The sequence below is a fragment of the Ictalurus furcatus genome, chromosome 20 (assembly GCF_023375685.1).
Source record: "Ictalurus furcatus strain D&B chromosome 20, Billie_1.0, whole genome shotgun sequence".
Lineage (NCBI taxonomy): Eukaryota > Metazoa > Chordata > Actinopteri > Siluriformes > Ictaluridae > Ictalurus > Ictalurus furcatus.
The window spans coordinates 3,608,995-3,631,264 of NC_071274.1; the positions used below are offsets into that span (position 1 = coordinate 3,608,995).

General features: G+C 40.4%; 1 protein-coding gene across 1 annotated transcript; it reads right to left on the minus strand.

Annotated features, from left to right (window-relative positions):
* On the minus strand, positions 1 to 21,827 carry pcsk7 (proprotein convertase subtilisin/kexin type 7). Its single transcript, XM_053651298.1, has 16 exons — positions 21,686 to 21,827; positions 19,456 to 19,916; positions 18,537 to 18,671; positions 18,287 to 18,452; positions 17,182 to 17,272; positions 16,711 to 16,765; positions 12,947 to 13,085; positions 12,682 to 12,782; positions 9,026 to 9,193; positions 7,845 to 7,949; positions 7,658 to 7,760; positions 3,091 to 3,247; positions 2,325 to 2,419; positions 2,099 to 2,192; positions 1,860 to 1,977; positions 1 to 967 (listed from the first exon to the last, which is right to left on the minus strand). Exons 2-16 carry the CDS (start codon positions 19,864 to 19,866, stop codon positions 785 to 787), a joined length of 2,121 nt encoding a protein of 706 aa, XP_053507273.1. The 5' UTR covers positions 19,867 to 19,916; positions 21,686 to 21,827; the 3' UTR covers positions 1 to 784.
* Between the last annotated feature and the right edge of the window lie 443 nt (positions 21,828 to 22,270).

Consider the following 22,270-nt stretch of genomic DNA (forward strand, 5'->3'; position numbering starts at 1 on the left):
TTCAGCCAAAAAAGACTTTATTCAGACCAGCTGTTGATCATATTTTTGTCTTTGGATTGTCAAACAGGTAAAAGTAAAACACTTCACCTCAGTAAAAAGACTTCACGTCTCAAAAGGCATCCATTCATATAGAAATACCTGTATAGTACACGTATATTGCCTAATTAATTGCTCATTTGTTCCCATTTTTACATTTAAAGCTTACAAAAAATAAAAAGGAAGGGGAAAAAAAAAGTGCTGGATGCATTGCTTTAACTTGACCCAGTCAATATATACATTTAATGAACAAAACTGGCAAAAAAAAAAAAAAAAAAAGTATAATTTAATAAAAATATAGCGCTCTTCTTTTTCTCTAAAACAGATCTGAAAGCACCATACATTCATTCTCTTCATTCATGTTCACACACACACACACACACACACACACACACACACACTTAAAAGAAAATATCCACAGTACCAGCAATATCAAGTCATTTGTTAATTTCAAAAGCAGGATTCTTCTCCCGCTGTAAACACTTTGATTCTCGCGAATACATTTATGTTATTTAAACCCCGATGTGCCCGAATGGAACAGTGTGCAGCTTCAAAATTAACACGGAGAGCACATCACTGGATGCGCTGACTGAAAGGTCCACGAAACCCTAATAAACATCACTGCTAATCACCTTAAAGTTCCTGACCGAGCACTTGAAACTGGCCAGTGTGTACGCAGGGACTAGCTCGGCTCAATTAAGGTGCGTTAGTTACATCACTTCCTGTTTTTGCTTCCCCCACCTGAGGGCTACGTGCCATCGTCGCTTCCTATGAGGGGCATTTTGGCCTCCAAGTCCGTCAGCATCTGCAGAAACCGGCTGTCTTTCGAGGTGGCAGACCCGCGCCGCAGTCCGTGCAAGTATGCGATCATCAGCTCCAGCAGGTAGTACAGGGACCAGCAGAATGCAAAGCAGAACACGAGCAGCAGAACCTGCAACGCGACACGACAGAACTTACTGCGACAACGTTAACAATATTACATACGTATATTTATTATTAAACAACCCTCGGCAACGTGATGTAACACGGCAAAATAAACGCGGTCATTTTCAGTACAGTATAGACATCCGTGGGCATCATCATTATTTAGCTGCTAAGCTAAATAGCTAAATAGAGCAATGCTACGTTTAGTTGACTGGCTAGTTTAGCGAACGCTGCTAAACTGGTTTATTATGTGATTACAAACTAAACCGTCAAAGAAGAGGGAAAAAAAATAAAGAAATAGTTGATGTAATGTGATTGGCTGATCAATTTTTTTTCCCCCCATTCATTCACCTACAGTACTCTCTGGATCTGGATCTGACACACACTTTCACACTAAGGGGAAATTAGCATCGGACTGAACCAGAGAACACTGAAACTGAAACAAGCAAACAAACAAACAAGCAAACAAACAAACGGGAAAAAAACACCATGTGCTTTGGCACCATGCAAAATTTAGCTCCTAATTTTTTTTTTTGACCCAGAGACATCAGTCACTTCACAAAATCAGGAAATTTTCTCAACGTTTGACACCTTACTGAGGTTTAAGTTGCTAAGCGTCATAATATTAACACGTGGAGTTAAACAATATGACTACTAAATGCACGTGTCTAAAGGCAATCGTTCTAAACAAACCTTACATCCACCAGCACAATGCTACGCTTAGCTCGTGCGAACGCCATCTGTAGCAATAGCGCTAAGGATGTTAATCTGTGAACATCTGGAATGCATGCGCCTCTTAAAAAGGGATCAAGAATGCGTTTTTTATTAGGTGCTGCCAATTAAAAGGAGAGTGTGCGAGTGTGTGAGTGAGTGTGTGTGAGGCTGAGATACAGACATACCTTCAGGCTGTTGGAGGTAAATGGGATCTCCACTTCAGGAGGAATGTCCAAGCCGGGTGGACACGGCATGGAGAAATTGCTGTTCAGAAACTGGCCGTTCATAGCCTCGTCTACAAGCCTGTCAATCAACACAACAACTGCCTATCACAGTTCAGCTACAGTGAGGGAAAAGGAACTCCTCCAGCTATTCCTTTTCTTAATCTGTCGAAATGAGGAAACTAGCAGGTCATCTATCTCACCTCTGTCTGTTCATCACTTCTTGGAAGGACATCTCTGAGCCGTACAGAGTGAGCTTCCAGCGCTTCAGCGTGCCCAGAGAATACGACGCTTCTCCTGTGACAGCAAGAAAAAAAAAAAAAAACAACAAACAAGCAAACAAAAAAAAAAAGAAGGCAGACAAGGCGAGTTTAAGGCTCAGGAATTTGAAATATGTTTCCAAAGTGCCACATGTAAAAAGAGTCTTACTGTGGTCAGTGACGTGGAGGCTGTACTGGCCTACAGCTTGCTCTCCCCAGCACCGCACAGTGGAGAAAGTCCAGTCTGTGAAGCCAGTGGTATCTCTGTACAAAAAAATAAATAAGATAATTACAATAACGCATTCAGAGCTTGATTAGGTTTGAAGGCGATTATCAGTACGTCAGATGACTGACTACGCGTGTCTAGGTTTAACTAGAGATCAGAGATTCTCAGCTTGCTCTTGAAGCTCGGATTCATGAGGGTCACAAAACAGCAAAGTGCCCCCCCCACCAAAAAAAATAAAAAAATAAAAAATAATTAAAATAAATGCAAATTATTTAACTGTCACGCCACAAGAAGACACTGGGGCTTTCACAAAGGCTGAGAATCACTCCAAAGATTTAGCCGCATTATTGGTTAAAGAAGCAATATGTAAGTTGTAGAGTGCTTTATCGAACGGTTTTAATAAAAACATTCACAAGCCTTCTTCCTCTTTACTGACTGACCCCAGCCAAAAAGACACACACGCTTAAGTAAGATTCGATTAGATTAGATTAGATTGGAGCCTATTTCTGGGCCAGAAAATTCAAAAATATATCCTTAGAATGTGTGCTACAGTACATGGAAATACTGCATAACAAGTTTTTCTCTGCTATCTTGTCTGCTCTTTATATCATTATTAAAGTTCTAGAAAAAAAAAAAAAATTACATACCACACCTTTAAAGACAGCAAGAACACATCTGTATGAGAAAGAATTAGTGATATTGAGCTTACGTGTCCAAGGCTCTCTTGGCAGCGATGAGTGAGGTCATGCCGCTTGGGCAGACGAGCACGATCTCGAGATTTCCACGCCGCGGGTGAGTTATTGTCACCGTAACAGCTACATGCTCTAAGGTCTTTATGCCTGATTGTCTGAGGTCTACAGCGGTGACTGAGAGAGAGAGAGAGAGAGAGAGAGAGAGAGATTACAATATATTACAGATTGTATCCTTGTAACGTTTTACAATCAGGAATATTCATTAATGTCAGGTTCTCAAAAGCGTTTGATTGGTTTTTCAGGTCGAAACGTTTTATTTGTGGACGGAATGCTAGTCCACCACCGAAACGCTTCCAAGGCAAATGTTTGTGTTCGAGTAACATTTTCGGCAGCACGTCTTGACAAATTGATTCGGACAAACCCGTTCCTGGTGCGGAGTAGGGGTTACGAGAACCAGAGAACCAAAAGCAATCGAAGCTGCTACAATCGATTACTCCTGTTCACGTTTATAACCGACCCGAACTGGCCCCTGTCAGTGCTCTGTGACGTCCCTGCAAACAAAACTCACTGAATTCCTGTACCAGTGTCCAGCGAGCTGTAATTCCTTGGCATTTCCTCAAACATTATTTGCTAACGTGCTCCCACACACCATCTCCATATACGGAAGTAACCTTAAGGACTCGGAGACGAGAGAGAAACCCAGATGAGGCAGTGTCTTCAAGTTATAGTTTGTTTATTCAAGCCTATAGATGTCAAACCTACTGGTAAGTACCTACTAGTCAAACTCGAACAAGCCTTGGCCTTTAAATATCGTTGGAAGTTTAAAGCTCTCAGAAGAGCATGCATTCTCACAGGGGAAAAACAACAGTATCGTCGCCAACCACGCGAAATATAAACAGCAGCACACATGTCCAGCCAAACATAAACAAGCGACAAGCATTTGATGAGCTCAGAAATCCATGAGGAGAGTTGTGTTGCAGTTAACTGCATACTGAAAATCCCATGAGACACACACACACACACACACACACACACAAGTAAGCATGACGTCTGAGAAGGAGGTTACATGTTTATTGTTTTTAAAATCAACAGAATTTTTCCCGAATAGTACTCGACATGTCGCACCTTTTCATAAACTGAACCGCCCCATTTGTCTGGTCTGTTGATTCTCTTTGAACATGATTCTTGAGACTAGAGGCATTTACAGAGACTGAACTAACCACTCCAGAGCTGTCACAAAGTGCGTGTGTGTGTGATACGTTGTACAACATTTGATCTATACTCTACTAAGTAGCTAGAACGTGAAGAAAGGCAAGCCTGCTCCTGAGGTCTATGTGGTCGTCTACTTGCGATCGAACAAATCTAATTAGTTATGATCCGTTACCCGAGGTCACAGTGGCTTAGTGGTTAGGACGTCTGCCTCACACCTCTGAGGTTTGTGCGTGACATTTGCATGTGGCTCGGCGGTTTCCTCCGGATACTCCGGTTTCCTCCTCCAGTCCAAAGACATGCGTTGTAGGCTGATTGGCGTTTCCGAATTGATCGCAGTGTCGTGAATGTGCCCTGTGATGGGTTGGCAACGCATCCAGGGTGTCCCCCGGCTTGTTCCCCGAGTTCTCTGGGATAGGCTTTAGGCTCACCCGAGACCCTGTGTAGGATATGCAGTACAGAAAATGGATGGATGGATGGGAGAAAGGAGTCTCCAGTGTCAGTGTCAGTGCTTTGTCAAAGTCTGAGTTAAAGCTGGAACTTTTCAACTGTCCTCAAGGAGAGAAGATTTGTGCTTTCTTTGTAACACGACAAGCTGTATTATTTTTCTTTTCTTATTAATCTTAAGCAAGAGAGAGAGAGAAAAAAAAAAACGGCAGGTGAGAGCGTGACTGTTTATTATTGCTAAAATGTACTGCAAGCGCTAACACGAAACTAACGTCAACAACTTAAACGCAGCTACAAACGGATAAAAAGTATGCTGCGTTGCTTTGTAATGAATAAATCGTTAAATTGCTGTGCTTTAAGAGGGAATGAAACGCTTCAGGATGTGCCGTCATAGGAAAATAATCAACCTCGGCACGGTAACTCCGACTCCGCTTCATCGCGCCACCGTGTCATGGATCGTTTTCCTAGAACAGTGTATCCGCTCGCGTTTTTAGTCCTTAAACGATGAGCCAAGTTATATTAAGCGCAAATCTCGTTGCCTTAACGTTTTTAAACTCTCTAACCCGTGCTAATTGGGACTTCTTAAAACAGCACAAGCTTCTTTTTCGATCTCCTACTGGGACGACTTCGGATTAAACGTGCTACTCGATGGGAACCAGACGTGCACAGAAACGCTCCGTTCTGAATGAAAGTTCTGCGTTTTTGGACTGATTCATATACGTAAGCATGCTGTCTGTCACATAATAACTACGGCGTTTTTCTTTCCAAAGTATGTGTCTGATTGTTTTCTTGGGCAGCGACTGAAGTGAAAAATTTTTCCCCCCTTTCTCTCTTTCACACTCACACCACACAGACTGCTAGAAAATATGGTTCTGTATTTTCTCAAACTGACGAACACACAGGTTTAATTAGTGACCTGAGGCAACATACAGATAGATATGTTGGTATATATATATATAAATGGTTCTACAACGGCGTGTAAATGTTTTCGGGTGGCGACTATAAAGGAGCGAACCGATGAAGACAAATAGAAACAGAGGAAAGAAATGGGATGAGACATGGCTTGGCTTCTCTGTGCATTCAGTGACACAGATGTTGCAAAACATTGCCTAATAAGGGCAGATTGGTGATTGCCAGTTGGGAGGGACTAGCCAAACTCACTCTCCCTCTCTCGTAATCTCAAACAAACACTCGCAATCAGCCTCCTCGGTAACGAGTAGCAGGATCTGGACGACGAAAACAGACTGATCAAATTTAAACTACAAGCCACATGAGACTTGTCCTTTTATACATGTAATAGAAACAAGAGCTTGATTAGAGGGGCAAAAAAGTGTCTTTACAAGCAAGAATTAAACTTTTTAGTGAAGGAGGAGCAGAGTCTGTTTCATTTGCAGGCCATAAAAATAAAAAATAAATAAATAAAACGTTGTGTTTTGCACAACGATGCGATTACGTCTACTTCCGAACATGCCGTAAATTCTCGATTCCGATTGGCCGATTCGTTTTCTGTAGCTACGGCTGCAAGGTTTATGTTGATGCTCTTGTTCTGCTGCTTTATAGTTAAAGCATAGACTTGTATGGTGCGACTGATGATGTTTATTGAGCTTTTTCGGAAGGAGTCTCCGGTGTCAAAGCTTTGGAGCAGTCCAAAAGCTGATGAAACGGAGCAAATTCTATTATATCGCGTCGCAGACCTGACATACAATGATAAATACGTACCCGTCGAAGGCATCATCGAGAGAGTACTATTGGACTACGGTTACATAGAATCTTCCACTCGCTTTATTTACATTAGCTGGTTTTAATCACAGATAGGCGATGTACAGGCTTGAAACTATATCATAATATTTCACGGTATTTTTTTTTGTGGTAACGATACAAACGATGATATGAAAAATAGATTATGTTAGAAAAAATACTTTTCTATGCTGCAGAACATCACAACAGGATATAAACCTGATAAATGATTCAAATCAAGTACAAGTTTGAAACGTGAACCATTCTGACTTTATTCTTAAACTGCATACTAGGGTTGGAACGCCGCCTTCCGCAATGCTCCATTGTTCTCGTCCGTAGACACGAGTAATATCACGGGACGACGAATTCTTATCATGTGGAAGAACTGTACCAGTGTCTATCATGGACGATATATTATGGCACAGGCCTAGTGTTAACGAACTCGTTAAATTAGGTCAGCCTTCAGGTTTAGGAGCAACCGAAACATGTATCTGACCAGCACGCATCACCTTCCCCAGAGTGCTAGGCAATGAAGTTAGGATTTGTCAATCCCTTCATCTATTTAAACCTATAATTCTGTACTGCCAAAGAAAGACGGACACAAAAACAAACAGAGAGAGAGAGAGAGAGAGAGAGAGAGAGAAAAGTACTGCAGTACTGCTTTTGAAAAGCAAAAGTTTTTTTTAGCTTTAGTTTTTCAAGCCAGTCTGTGGTTTTGGGCCTTCCACGCTTTGCTAAATATGTCTGCCAGTGATGTCACCATGTATTAGAGATGGTAATCAAGCTGCTGAAGATGGACAACAGGCAATGCTGAAGAATGAATCCGCGGGCCAAAATCTGGCCGGTAAATCATTGCTCTTTAAGATTCTTGTGATGCTGCTGCAGGACATAAAGGGACGTTCCGTAAACACAGAGAATTATTTTTTACTAAGAATCACGGACCTCACAGAGAGATGCCTGGGTCGAGCCCCCCGCCCTTTTTTCCCCCTTAATCTAACATGTTATCCATGCTGTTTTAATTTATCCCGGTTATTTAATGTGCACTTCATCACATGCACTTAATAATCATGTGATGTCATTAATTATCTCGTGTATGACTAACCCATACACCATACGTACCCTTAGATCAGTACCTATTCTGTTGTAAATTTCCATTTATGTGCCATATAACCACGTTCGCACAGGTCTTACCATTCAAAGTGAGGATAAGTTTCTTCGGAAAGGCTGGGATTGTGTCTCCTTTTCTTAAAACTGGGCTCTGATAAGACGCCAAGAGTGGTACAGTTTCCCAAATCTGCACAAACACACATTCGCACGGTTACCTCTGAGCTTCACGTATACCTCTGAACATAAGAGCACACACGAGGGCAGGATGTACCTTGGCAGCGTTGACCAGTCTCCAGGCATTGAGCAGGCCAAACCCATGCTTGTGGCTGTGGTGGAAGCCAGCGCCATTGGTCTTCCAATCTACATCGGTGTCGTACTACAAATACACACATCAATTGTACACAAGTTGAAAAGCATTCACAGGAACACACATTAGAAATATTATTAGAACTCCATGGATGTTAGTGTTGTGAACTGGTATCACCTATAAAAAAAAAAAGTGGGGTATTTTAGTTATTAGAGAAACTATTAGACAGATTGCTTGTCATGGCATCTAAATATTAAATATATATAAGACTGGCCAATATGATGACGTGTGTAAAGTGATATCAGTTAGGTTAGGTGTTTAATTTTTTTTTTTTAAGTGCTTTATTCATAGCAGGAGCAAGGTTATGAATAATAAACGAATACAAATGTATAAATGAATACATGGGTTGATGAGCACTTTTAAGCACTTTTAGTCGCAAAACCTTAATTTTACATTGGTTATTGCAAATAGTGTTACAGAAGTGTATCATTCATCTGCATAATCTCCATTTGTTCATTGTGTGCTGAACGGGTGTCCAGATTCTACGATAAAAATAATATTCAAGTCTCATTTATATTGCACTTAAAATTATTTATTTTTTTAAATTTGCCTCGCCCTCGTTATACAGACTGACCCTGTTTAATATTTGCTCTTTTTTTTCTACACGCATTGTGAAAACATCGCCAAGCCCTATATTTAATCAGTGTTCTTGCCACGGTCCTCATTGAACGTTCCACACCCTTTGCTGTTTAGTTTTTTGAAAATCTTTTAAACCTCGTTAACATCAACAGGGTAAAACAGAAAATGTGAAATGAATTAGTGTTAGGTTCCGCTTCTGTATAAATAAGGAAGAACGGCCAACCATAACTGACTTGGAACGTATTGTCCTGTGTTATTCTTATACTCCATCAAAATGCCTTTAAATGCCCAGAGCTGTGTAAGAGCTGGATTTATTATACACTGCATGCATCAGTTAAGGGGCAGGTGAGGGATAACAGCCTGGGATTTAAACTCACGGCCGCTGGTGCAGAACCCGAACGTCTGTGCTAACCCAATGTTTTTTTTTTGCAAGACAGAGGGATAGAAAAGAATTACCAGCTTGGATGTGTGTGTGGTTATGCGTGTGTTTCTGATGAATGTCATACCTGTGTAGCCGTGTATGTGATGATGTGCTGAATGTCTCGCCAAGTTAAGCAAGGTCGGACCTGCAGCATCAGTGCCACCATGCCAGCTGCCAAAGGAGCTGCTGCAGACGTACCCGTGTGCCCTTCGGTACAGCCCGTGCCATGCTGGAGTGACCAGTCTGATGTCACCTACGCACAGAAACACCCATATACATACAAATGCATGCATTACTGTGTGAAAATTAAGTATATATACACACACACACACACACACATACACACACACACGCACACACACGCACACACACACACACACACACACACACACACACACACACACACACACACACACACACACACACAACAGCTCTGGCGAATTCTCAAAATTATGATTGGTCGATTAATTTTCCATAACAGCAGTTTGTGCAATACTACTACTACTATTATTATTACTACTACTATTACTACTACTATTATTACTACTACTATTACTACTACTATTACTATTACTACCACTACTATTATTATTACTACTACTACTACTACTACTATTATTATTATTACTACTACTATTACTACTACTATTACTACTATTATTATTATTACTACTACTATTAGTACTACTACTACTACTATTATTATTACTACTACTATTACTACTACTACCACTACTATTACAACTACTATTATGATTAGTACTATTATTACTACTACTACCACTACTATTACTACTACTACTACTACTACCATTACTATTACTACTACTATTATTATTATTACTACTATTACTATTACTACTACTACAACTATTATTACTACTACTATTACTACTACTACTACTATTACTACTACTATTACTACTACTACTACTACTACTACTATTATTACTACTACTACTACTACTACTACTACTACTACTATTACTACTACTACCACTACCACTACTACTACTACTATTATTATTACTATTACTACTACTACTACTACTATTATTACTACTACTACTATTATTAGTACTATTACTACTACTACTACTACTACTACTATTATTACTACTACTACTACTACTACTATTACTATTACTACTGCTACTACTACACTTAGGTACATGTTGGCTTGGAAAATAATCAACTTCAGCATGGTAACAGTAACTACACTTCATGATGGGCTGCAATACACCACCTTGTTGTTGATTATTTACCTATTAAAGTAAGCCCTGTTCTGTTTTTTTCTGTATATATGATGCATCTTTTTTTTTTTCTGATTTTCCTCCACAATCAAACGCTTATCTAGATGTACTTGTTAAGTAACTTAAAGCCTACTAGATTTACAGAGTTCCAAATATCAGTCGTCCATTATTTGAGCAAATTCTCACTGGAACTTTTCTTCTTCACAGGATAGATGGACATAACTTCATATTATTTAAATCCTAGTCTTCTGTGAATGGACTGCTTCACCAAAAACAAAACAAACAAACAAACAACTTCAGAAGTCCTCAGTGGCTCATTCACAGTTCTCTCTCCTCTTAAAACTAAAAGCGGGAATTAATACAGAGTGATGTTTGGATCTGAACTGTTGACATGTTTAAAAAATAAATAAATAAATAAAAAACAGGATGAGAGGAAACAAAGCTGCGATCGGTTAAACGCCATGTTTGAGCTTGGAAAAGAAGTCGATGAGTGACGCAGCTCGATGGTTATGCTAACAAACCGAAGAGGCTGGCACATGACAAACGTCTAAACAATCGTCCAGTATCGTTTGTATGCGAGTGCCAGAATGTTGTAAGCGAGATCACAGAAGTCTATAGACTGCATTTAACACACCCGTATAGCGCAGACGGAGTGTGCGGACAAAATAAAAGTCGGAATGAACGACTGCTGCAAAATAACCGAATCCAAAGCGACACTATTGCTGTTCCTCGGTTACACACGTCACCCTTTAATTCCAATCAGGTGGAAAATGGAAATATTAGCAGTATACTGGAATAAATGAGAGTGACAGAAAGCGAAATATAATTCTAAAATCCTTCGATGACAAACTAGAGCATAACTAATGCATCTGCCTTAAATCGTTAGACTTCACACTAAATGTACCTGAAATTTAAAACCGAGTCTGTCAGAAGTCATCTTCACATTCGTTCGCCATTTTAAAAAATGTGAATAGCGCGAGATATTTAAACGGTAGCCCGATATTACTTAAATATTTTTTTTTGCTTTATCGCCCAGCCCTGGTATCAGTCAATGCTGAATAATCAGAAACGTATTCCCCAAACACGGATGAAACCTTCTATACGCTCACACAGCCTTTCCTTTTTTTCCTTTTAAAAAGTTACCGAAAAATTCTAGTCCTTCATCCTGAAGTTACAGCTTCACCACTGTCGACAGTGGAGACTCCTTACTTCCTTTATAAAATGTTTAAATAAACATCTCCTTTATAAATCTTCACCTGCTTCGCTTTGTTGAACAATAACACGTTATTTGAATAGACTTTGATTCCCACACTGGAGAAATGCCACATCAGCCGGCACTACTTTCCGAGCTGCTGTAACTAACCGACGCCCTCTGACCAGCCCGAATCGAGCGTTCAACAGCCCTGTGATGGAAATATTATTAATATGCAACCCTAAGTGACAAAATTTCCATGGCCCAGCACTGAGCTGAGAAAAAGCATCAGACTCTATTCTCATGATTGAACGTTCGCAGAAAGGCAGCGCGACTAACTGCGAGCACCGTTTTCTGACTCTGGTTGAGGTTTTGGATCGCTGTAATGGCTAAAACACAGTTGAGGTCTGGGTCAGCGCTGCCAAAACCATGTCACTATGGACACGGGGATAAATAATGCCAAACAGAGCTGCACGGTCCAGGCTTTTCCAAAGCAGGCCTCTTCAAATGTTCTCCCTACACACTGTTATTTTGCTAGGACTTGTATGTATATGTGTGTGTAAAAATTTTCAAACTCATCTTACTGTCCTAAACAGTATATTAACAGCGTGGTGTAGAACTATTTTAACGTACTATTTAACAAAACAGTGTGGTGGTGGACGTTGTCGGAGACGTGCATCGTGTGTCACTGCTACTGTAAGCTATACAGTTTATACAGCGAGAGTGTATACAGAGCTACGGATAAAGAGTGGACCTGTCATACAAACATCGCGGCGAGTGTCACAACATTTATGATATAGGTCAGATGCGTCTTAGCTTATTAATGGAAATTACGGAAAAGCAGCTCTGCACACAGGGTGCCAGCGTGGATGGAATAATCCTCGCAGACTTTGCTGATTTCCAGCCTGCTTCTCAGACTAACTACAGCATGAAAACGTGTTTGGGTTTTGTCCACGCTCCCGTGTCGCCATGACTCGTGAATCCGAGTTCACGTGCTCGCGTTTGGCTCGTAATTAGGCACTTGTCACACACGATACATACTTGTTTACACCTTTCATACTATAGTAGCGCTGTCTGAACACTTTATCTACAGGTTTAACCGGTTACCTGGATTAACCCGTTTACCCTCCAAACTTACCGCTCTTTCGTTAGCTCGATTTGGTTCAAGTGCAGCATGTTAACACGGTGTTAAGTGCATAAGTCTAGGTCTGTTCAGCCGGTCTGTGCTTTTTTTTTTGTTTGTTTATAGTGTAAATCTCAGAAAAGCAGCACAGTACAGGAAACGGTCACACTCACGATGCTGCGCAGCTGTCTTCCTCCGCTGCTGAAAGTCACAGCTAGCATGGACGCACACTCTTCTGCATAGAACGGCATTTTCCCGTTCTCATCTACTGCCCCTAAAACACACACACACGGAGGAATATAATTTATCCTTAGAGAAGACAGGATGAGCAGAATGCTTCTATGAAAATAATAGCAACAGATGAAGCAGTCATTTAGATTTAAATAGTTTAAATATACAATAAAGGTGCATTTTATTCAGTTATTTCTTTCTTTTTACCAATAGTGACTGTGTAGATGGAGTTCGCATAGCCGTCATAGTTGCAGTTGTCACTATACAAGCCTCCGTTGCCACTGGCGACAACAAAGATACTCCCGAAGCCTTTTCTGCCATGTTGAACTCCATGTAATAGTGCTGCCTGTAAGGATATAAAAGTGTTTTTTTTTTAGACAAAGATTAGACAAACATACACGGTCAAATTTGACCCCAATGCAATAGCTGGTGTTGGAGCAAGCTAAAATCCGAACATTTCAGCGCTACTTTGTAGCTAATAGCTTTGTAGAACGTTTTTTTTTCTTTTCTTTCTGGATCTTTATAAAACAGATGCGTGTGTGGTATCCAAATTTCCAGAACATTGCGTGTTCTGCCTTTCATCCGAGTCAGGAAACATCTCTCCAGGGAGCTAATTCCTCTCCTGCACTCTGCCACGATGCTAAAGATAACTTCTCTCTGGTTTTCTTATTCCTCAAAATAAGCCCAACAGCTCTGCGGTCAGAACCTCTGAACAGTTTGAGCGGTGAATTTCCTTATCGTTTTCTGAATGTGCATCCTTCAGGCTACAGCTCCTCCATTCTCTCCCCCCCCCCACCCCCAAACGTTGTAGGTTTCATAAAAATTACAGGTCCAACATCCAAATACAGGCTAAAACTCAGCCAGGGGTACAACTCACGTTTCCTTTACAATTCCAACTTCCTTGCAAATCTTCATATTAACGGAGTACAAACCCCAAGGGCTCTGTAATAATTTCTTGCAGAGTACAGCGGCTACTGCGATTCGTTTTACAGGGCCGCTGAGACGCACTGAAATAACCGTTACTAAACGCTTTCCATAATGCATGCCAGGCCTGTGAAGGGATAGAGCAGGAAATGTCGCCTAGTGATTTCTGAACTTAACGAAGTGCTAACTATGAACATTTGAATTAACTTTAAACACGGGCTATGACGACATAATGTTATTTTACTTGTTGGTTGCGGGGCAAGTAAACAAAACCTTAAATATTATAGAAGGCCGCATGGTTATGTTAAACCAATAGCTCGCCTGACTTGTGTGTTTAGTTAAGATGAGCACTCGTGCTGATTGGGCAAAATGAACGTAGATGTGCTTTGAATCAGAATAGAACAAAGATTTCATGCAGATACGTGATAGAAAATTGGAGGGAAAGAAATCCAACTGAGAAATCTAATCAAACTTATTTTTTTTTTTCCCCATTCTGCCCTGTGTATAAAATGGCACCGGTTCTAGCCGCTGACCATAAAAACATCTGGATCGGATACCATTTCACTATGTAACCGAGTGGATGGAAAGCTGACTATTCGGATCCAAAAATTCTTGACTGACAGGAACGATGTCCTTCTTGAAGAAGCTAAATCCTATGGCATATTAATCTGGAAAAGCCAGCAGCAAACGAAACGGAACACTTGAAAACATGTATTCAATTGATCATAGAACATAGTTTTCGTTATAGAATCTGGAACTTTCGCGTCAATAAACATCACCCAGAACCGTCCTCTTTCACAGAGAGGAAATTTGACTGACATAGCAGATCAACAACAGACCTTTTATTCCCATTGCCTGGCGCCGAATACGTGATTATCTTGTTTACGTGTCATTTTTAATCATTTAAGAAATATTATCCGTATCCTGCTCTGAGGAGCTCATTGTGTTGCAGAGTTCAAGAGTGTTTTTTTTCCTGCTGGAAACTGGCGTACACATGTGTGCATACACACTTCAAGATTCTGAATCCTGTGGCAGGAAAAGTGAACAAAACATATCAGACACTCTGTGGAATCTGAGTTTTGATACATATTCTCAGAACACAGAATACATATCTGTAAACAACAAAGGGGAAGTCAGGGCAGTGCGTTTATGGCATTCTCACATAGTCAAGAACCTGAAACGTTTCAACCTACTACGTAGACGGAGACTCTAGTCTGAAGTCACCTTCCTTAAAGTAACAGCTGTTTAAATCCTGAATAACTGAATTTACACAAATGAACCAGTTCAAAAGTTTACACACGCTTGATTCTTAATACCGTGTGTCGTTACCTGGATGTTCAACGACATCATGTTTTTATGTATTGTGAGAGTTCTTCATGAGTCCCTTGTTCGTCCTGACTGTCCCACTGTTCTTCAGAAAAATCCTCCAGGTCCTGCACATTCTTAACTTTTCCAGCATCTTCTGCATATTTGACCCCCTTTCCAACAGTGACTATATGATGTCCAGATCCATCTTTTCACACTGAGGACAACTGAGCGACTCGTACACGACTATTACAAAAGGTGTAAACATTCACTGATGCTCAAGAAGGCAACACGGTACATTTAGAGGCGTTGGGGGTTGGGGTGTAAACTTTTGAGTATGATCGGTGTAAATTTCATTATTAATTAGTCTTCCGGGAAACATGTAAATATCTTATGTAGCTTCTGAATGGCAGTGTTAAATGACGAAAAAAAAAAGTAATCTTTAAACAAAATAATAACAACAACAACAACAACACGGTATTAAGTATCAAGCGTGTGTAAACTTTTGAACTGGTTCATTTGTGTAAATCCAGTTATTATTGTGTCTTGTAGACTATATGTAAATATTTGTTGTGAAATAGCTTATTCAGGGCAGGACTGAATAAAAAGCTGAATGTAATTTTTATGATCTATCTTTTTTTTTTTTTAATAATACTGCAGATTCTGCAAGGCGTGTGTAAACTTATGACCTCAACTATATCGTGTTTCCAGCTTGTAACCGAGAAACCAGACAGTGCAACGTCCTCCATCCTTAAACTTTTCAGAAGACTTTCAGCTTTTACCTCGATCTATCTCTTACAAAACACCGACACTTTCCTGTTATTTTTTCCTGACATTTTTCTTGGTTAAATAACACCGGCGTGAAGTCCCTGTATACGGTTTTCTTTTACTCCAGAAACAACAATGTATTAGAATGAACACATTAGCTGTGATTGGAAGTACTGATACATTTCATTCCATCTTTAAACTTAGATAATAACCGCTGAAAAGCTTTTTCTTTGGAAGATGGGGCTTTCCAGAAACCATAGGCTATATATACGCGGCCGGTCAAAAGTTTGTGGACACTCGGCTGAAATGTTTCTCGTGCTCTTAAAAAGCTTTTGATCTGAAGGTGTGTGATTAAATGTGTGAAATCGGTGTCGTAGACAAAAATATAATCGTGCGAACATTCATTTCTATCATTAAAAACTAACATTTTACTTACAAAATTTATTTATTTTTTTAAACGGACGACCCGGAGAGAAATATTCCGAAAAGCAGCCGATAAGAGTCCAGCGTTAAGTGTGAACTCCTTTAATGCTGATTAAAAAGCATCTCGGGGAAATTCCTTTAAGAAATCGGATGAGAAAATGCCAAGAATACATTTCTGGAAATTCTACGCAAAAAGGGCGTCTACTTTGAAGATGAAAAAAATACTAAATTATTTTGATTTATTTTGGATTTTTTTTTTTATCACGACATAATTCCCATAGTTCCATTTGTGTTACTCCAGAGTTTTTATGACTTTATTATTATTATAAAATGTAAGAAATAAATAATAAAAATAAAGAACGAGTGTTTCTAAACTTTTGACCGGGAGTGTATATGCACACATAACAGATAACAAGCTTAATGATTGCGCCCTCTGCAGGAGAAAGAAGTAAATACAAACAAGACAGGCCCATTGATGTTTAGAGAGATTTTCGACACAGGACTGAAATTAAATTATTATTATTAGAAACAGTACGTGCTGTACCACAGACCTGGCCCAGAGGATGTGGCCCATCAACAGTCCGTCCATCGTCATCTGGTCCCCAGCTACAAAAAGAAATGACATGCAGACAAAAGCTGTAAAACTCTGTATAAAGCAAATACCTGGGCGTCACCCGGGTAATTAAACTACTCGGAAGGACGTGGTGTTATTAGTCCAGTAAGTAGCTGACAGACTGCTATACACCAGCCACATGCTGTATGTATGAGATGACACCTATTAAAGTAATGACCTGCTACACCAATTTAAAAAGGAACTTCTCAAACCGTGAGTCATTTCAGAATACACGGTAACATGTTGTCCTGTAAGTAGTTTGTACGTGCAAGCTACCGAGACATTACACATTAGTAATAACTGCAGCACTTTTCAGGACGTGTTGCTGTGTCCTAGTTCTGACTTCTGTGTACACTGTGTAGAATCAGTAACTGTAATCAGTAATGAGTACGCAATTTTTAAAAAGTACCTGCAGCTGTACACATCGTTGACCTGGTAATGTTTATTAAAAGCCACAGCCTCCATGCTGTCAGTGAGTGGTCCGTCAAGAACTCTGATACCTGAAAAGGAAACACACGACATTTTTTTTTTTTTTTTTAAAACAGGTACGCCAGCAATCCGTACGCATCAAACAGCGCTTCATTTTTACGTGACACGAGCTGTAAAGCTAATGCAGATTTTCTCTCTTTTTAGGTCGTTCTAGATTAAATCAGAGTTGTTCTGTCGGAGATTGAGCCCTAACACTCACGGATGTTACGTGTAAGCAGATTTTGGTTGAAATCTGTTATGGTTAAGTGCGGGATTAGCTCAAGTGAGCAAGTAAATATATCTCCCTCATACATACATACGTATACATATACATATACATACATACATACATACACATTATATATATATATATATATATATATATATATATATATATATATATATATATATATATAGAGAGAGAGAGAGAGAGAGAGAGAGAGAGAGAGCAAGCAAGATATTATATATATATATATATATATATTACACACACACACACACATATATATATATATATATATATATATATATATATATATATATAACACACACACACACACACATCTCTAGAGAGAGAGATAGACAGAGACAGAGTGAGCGAGCAAGATATAATATATATATATATTTTACACACACACACACGTATACATGTATACATATATATATATATATATATAGAGAGAGAGAGAGAGAGAGAGAGAGAGCGCGCAAGATATATATATTTTACACACACATTTTTTATATATATATATATATATATATATATATATATATATATATATATATATATATATATAGAGAGAGAGAGAGAGAGAGAGAGAGAGAGAGATTTTTTTCATGGTTTGTTGAAGCTGAAAGGTCAAAGAATGCTCAAGGCAGAAAAACATTTTGTACAGCACAGACAGTAGAGCATAGTTTTCACGCACATACATGCCTGCTGTGGTATGTGCTGTGAACAAATGACTCCTATTTAAACAGGTCTGTTTGATGAATGTATTGTAAAGGACTTGTTTTACGTGTGTTACATCACTTATGTCATCACCGACCTGCCACCTTGCTGCCGTACGCAACTCCCACAGCGCAGAAGCTGTTGTTAGGCACCGCAGCGATCTCGCCCGCACAGCGTGTGCCGTGATGGTTATCGCCGTGCGAGTCCGGGTGCGGCATCGGGTCCGGATCGTTCGAGTTCAGATCGTAGCTGCCTTCTGGAGACTGGAACAAAGGCAAGGTTTGATGAACGAGCATTTTGTTACCTCGACAAGAGGGAATAGAGAAAGGAAATGCTGATGCGCTCACATAGTTGGGCTGAATGTCCTCCAGTGTGTGCTGCAAGCCGTCGTCCACTACGACCACGGTGACGCCCGCACCGGTGATGTTATGCTCCCACACGCCGGTCACGTTGATGTCCATGCCGGGTCTCATTTCATTGTGCTGTGGCAGAGAAACAGACAGGGAGAGGACTGTAGAATTAACACAGAAGTGATGATTTAAGTTAAACGTTTTGGCACAGAGCTCGGGCCCTGCGTTCGCACGGCGGTCACTCTGTATTCACACGGCAATCACGCTGTATTAGTGCAGCACTCACACGGCATTCACACAACAGTCACTATGCTTTCACGCAACATTCACACTGAATTCATGCAGCATTTACATAGCATTCACACCGAATTCGCACAGCAGTCACTCTACATTCATGCAGCATTCACATGCAATTTGCACTGCATTCACAGGACATTCACGCGGCATTCGCACGACTGTCACTCTGCATTCAAGAAGCATTCACACACCATTTGCACTGCATTCACATAGCAGTCACACAACAGTCACTCTGCATTCAAGAAACATTCACACACTATTTGCACTACATTCACACTACACATACACGGCATTCAAGATGCATTGACACTGCAGTCACACAGTATTGAAATAGGATTCACATTTCATTTCCACAGCATTCGCACTGCACTCGCATAACATTCATACTACAAGTTACACGAATTGGGTTCAATATATGTATTCAATAGGTTTAAAATGACTGAAATATAATTCATTCCTCCCACCTTATTGCCGAGTTATTCCTCACCGAATATTAAATAAAACAATCAGATCAATTACTCGGTTGCTACGGGTTTAATAGAAGATTTTGAAACGCCTGTCAATTAAAAGGAGATGAAGCACAATGCCCCTTGTTCTATACTTCCCTACATAAACTCACCAAATGCCATTGGCTTGCGTATTTGGGATCGTTGAAGACCAAGGCCCTCTTGGACCTGCGCAGAATGTTCTCTTGTGAGTGCCAGACCACATGAGGGTGGGCATCCAATGTCTGGCTAGCTGCTGGTGGGTGCTCCTCCTCGTCCGTCACCTGGCAGAGTAGATAGTGGCCACGGAGTTGTCCGATCTGACCGAGGCTCTCGAGACCAGCCTCCAGCGCCACAAGTTGAGCCAGCTCATCGAGGGAGTTTTCATGTGGCTCAGAATCATGGCTCAGCTGCACCGCCCACGAGCGTCCAGGCTCACACGAGGGTAGGGGAGTGGGAGTTGGAGTAAGTAAGAAAAAAGATTGCAGGGGGAGCGATGTCAGGAGTAGCAGGGCGGTAAAAAGGGGGAAGGGGGACGGTGCCATAGCAAACAGGTGCCACTTTCAATGCAGCTGCTCCACATTAGCTCCAAGCCCTGAAACGAAACGAAAAGGAAATGAACAAATACGGAATAAAACACTGAAGGGGGGGATTAGCGATGGTACTTTTCCATCACTTACAGGACACAAATCAGCGATGAGGTGGTATGATGCAGCCTGAAACAAAACAGAGTTACTTAGTGATTATCACGTTCGCCTCACACCTCCAGAGCTGGCGGTTTGATTCCCACTGCTGCCCTGTGTGTGCGGATATTGCACGTTCTTCCCGTGCTGCGGGGGTTTCCTCCGGGTACTCCGGTTTCCTCCCCCAGTCCAAACACAGTCACGATAGGCTGACTGGCATTTCCAAAAGTGTCCATAGTGTATGAATGGGTGTGTGAATGTGTGTGTGATTGTGCCCTGCAATGGATTGGCACCCTGTCCAGGGTGTACCCCGCCTTGTGCCCGATGCTCTCTGGGATAGATTCCAGGTTCACCGCGACCCTGTAGGATAATCGGTATAGAAAATGGATCGATGAGTATGTGATGCGTCACATACAGCAATTTTATCGCTGCAAGTCACCAGTCGCTGCACTATAAAGTCACCAGTAGGTATCCCTACTACTGGTTGCCATGGTAACATTTATCGCTGAGTTGCACACCCAGTTTCCTTGCTGCTAAAATGAAACATTCTGGAGAGAGACCGCTTGTATGTAAAATTCAACATATATTATATGCATCATATCCTACAAGATGAAGGAGAAGCCATGTGTGTTGTTAGCATTGCGGCCATCTATCCGCGGTGAAACCACAAGCGCCGGACTGTCCGGGTCCAGGAAACAATTCGGACAATTCGCAGGCAGCATGGCAGATCACGCTCTACTGTCTTCACTTCACTGTAATCGCTGCACCAAGTCGCGCCAAATTGGCATCAAGTTAATCTGTTCTCAACTTTGTCACATCGCTCGACACACCCACATCTAGTCACCAAGGGTCGCTGTCGCTAAGGACACCAGATACCTCCAGTCACCGCAAATCTCTGCAAGCGTAAACGTACCTCGAGTCTCTGTATAAACTGTTACTATAGAAACGACAACACATTTGACCAATTATAGTTTGAATTGAAATCGAATCAACATATTCTGACCAATCAGGATTGAGAATTTAACTCGACTAATTAGCTACTTTCACTTTATCCGGTACATGTATCGAGTCTTAAACACCTCCTAATATTATCTTGCAGTTAAAATTCTAAAATGGTTATTATTTTTTTCCAAGAAATGGGGAAAAACATGAATTTAAAAATATACAAAGATGTAAGAATGTAAAAGTGAGAGTGTTTTTTTTCTGTACATTAGAAATCATGGAATGGTTACTCGAAAAAGCTATAATGGAAGTTAATTAATAAAAAGTTAATGGAATTACTGTGACATACAATAACATTGCTAGCTATTGAAGAAAATTATGCAAGAGTTACATTTCTGACACACCCAGATCCGTAGTGAAAGTTACACGGCACAATAACAAGCTTTAGACATGAAGTTGAAGAACTCTTTAACTACAAAATGACAACAAAGACGACCAGATTCCGCAAGAACATCTGAAATTACAGAGAACTTATCCAGGCTGTTATTGGTAATACAAGACACCAGTGCTAATATTTACAGCCGCATTGTGCCGTTGTAGCACGTTGCTATAGCACGAGATAGCTAGCCTGCTAACTTAGTACACCTAGTTAGCTGTCATTTACTGTCTAATTCTGTTTTTACATTCTAGCACAAAGTGACCGCGGAATTAAAAAGAAAAAAAGAGATTATCACCTTACCGTCAAATAAACTTTATACAAAGTTTACAGGGCCACATTATGTTAAAAACAGCCCACCTTCTCTGCACTCGACCATGCTATCTTGACAGCTCGGCTGTTTATTTCCGCATGCTTTCCCCCATTACGTCATATCCGGTGTGACGATAGAGCGTGGAGACAAGATGGCGCTGTGTAGCATAACAGCGCCATAACATAATCACATAGTCATTGCTGATTATGTTGCAGCTCCAACTTGTGCCACAGAAATGAACAACAAAAGGATATTTAAACATATGAAATTCATAATTGATGACTCAGGGTTCTTATAGAACTTTTATTTATTTTATTTTTTTAAGTATCACATTGATATTTATGCTTATAAACACATAAATTATGTATTTCCACATAATACAAATACAATTGCAAACTATGAGCAAACGATGAAAATAGTTGTCTACCATTAACATTATTGGTCCTTAATGGTATCCACTAGACATAACATGGCACCAATACGAGGCAGCAAATTACCAGTAGAGACCCACAGGGACCGTTGTAGTTTCCAGTAAAACCAATACAATTCCTATTATAAGCATTACATCCATTACA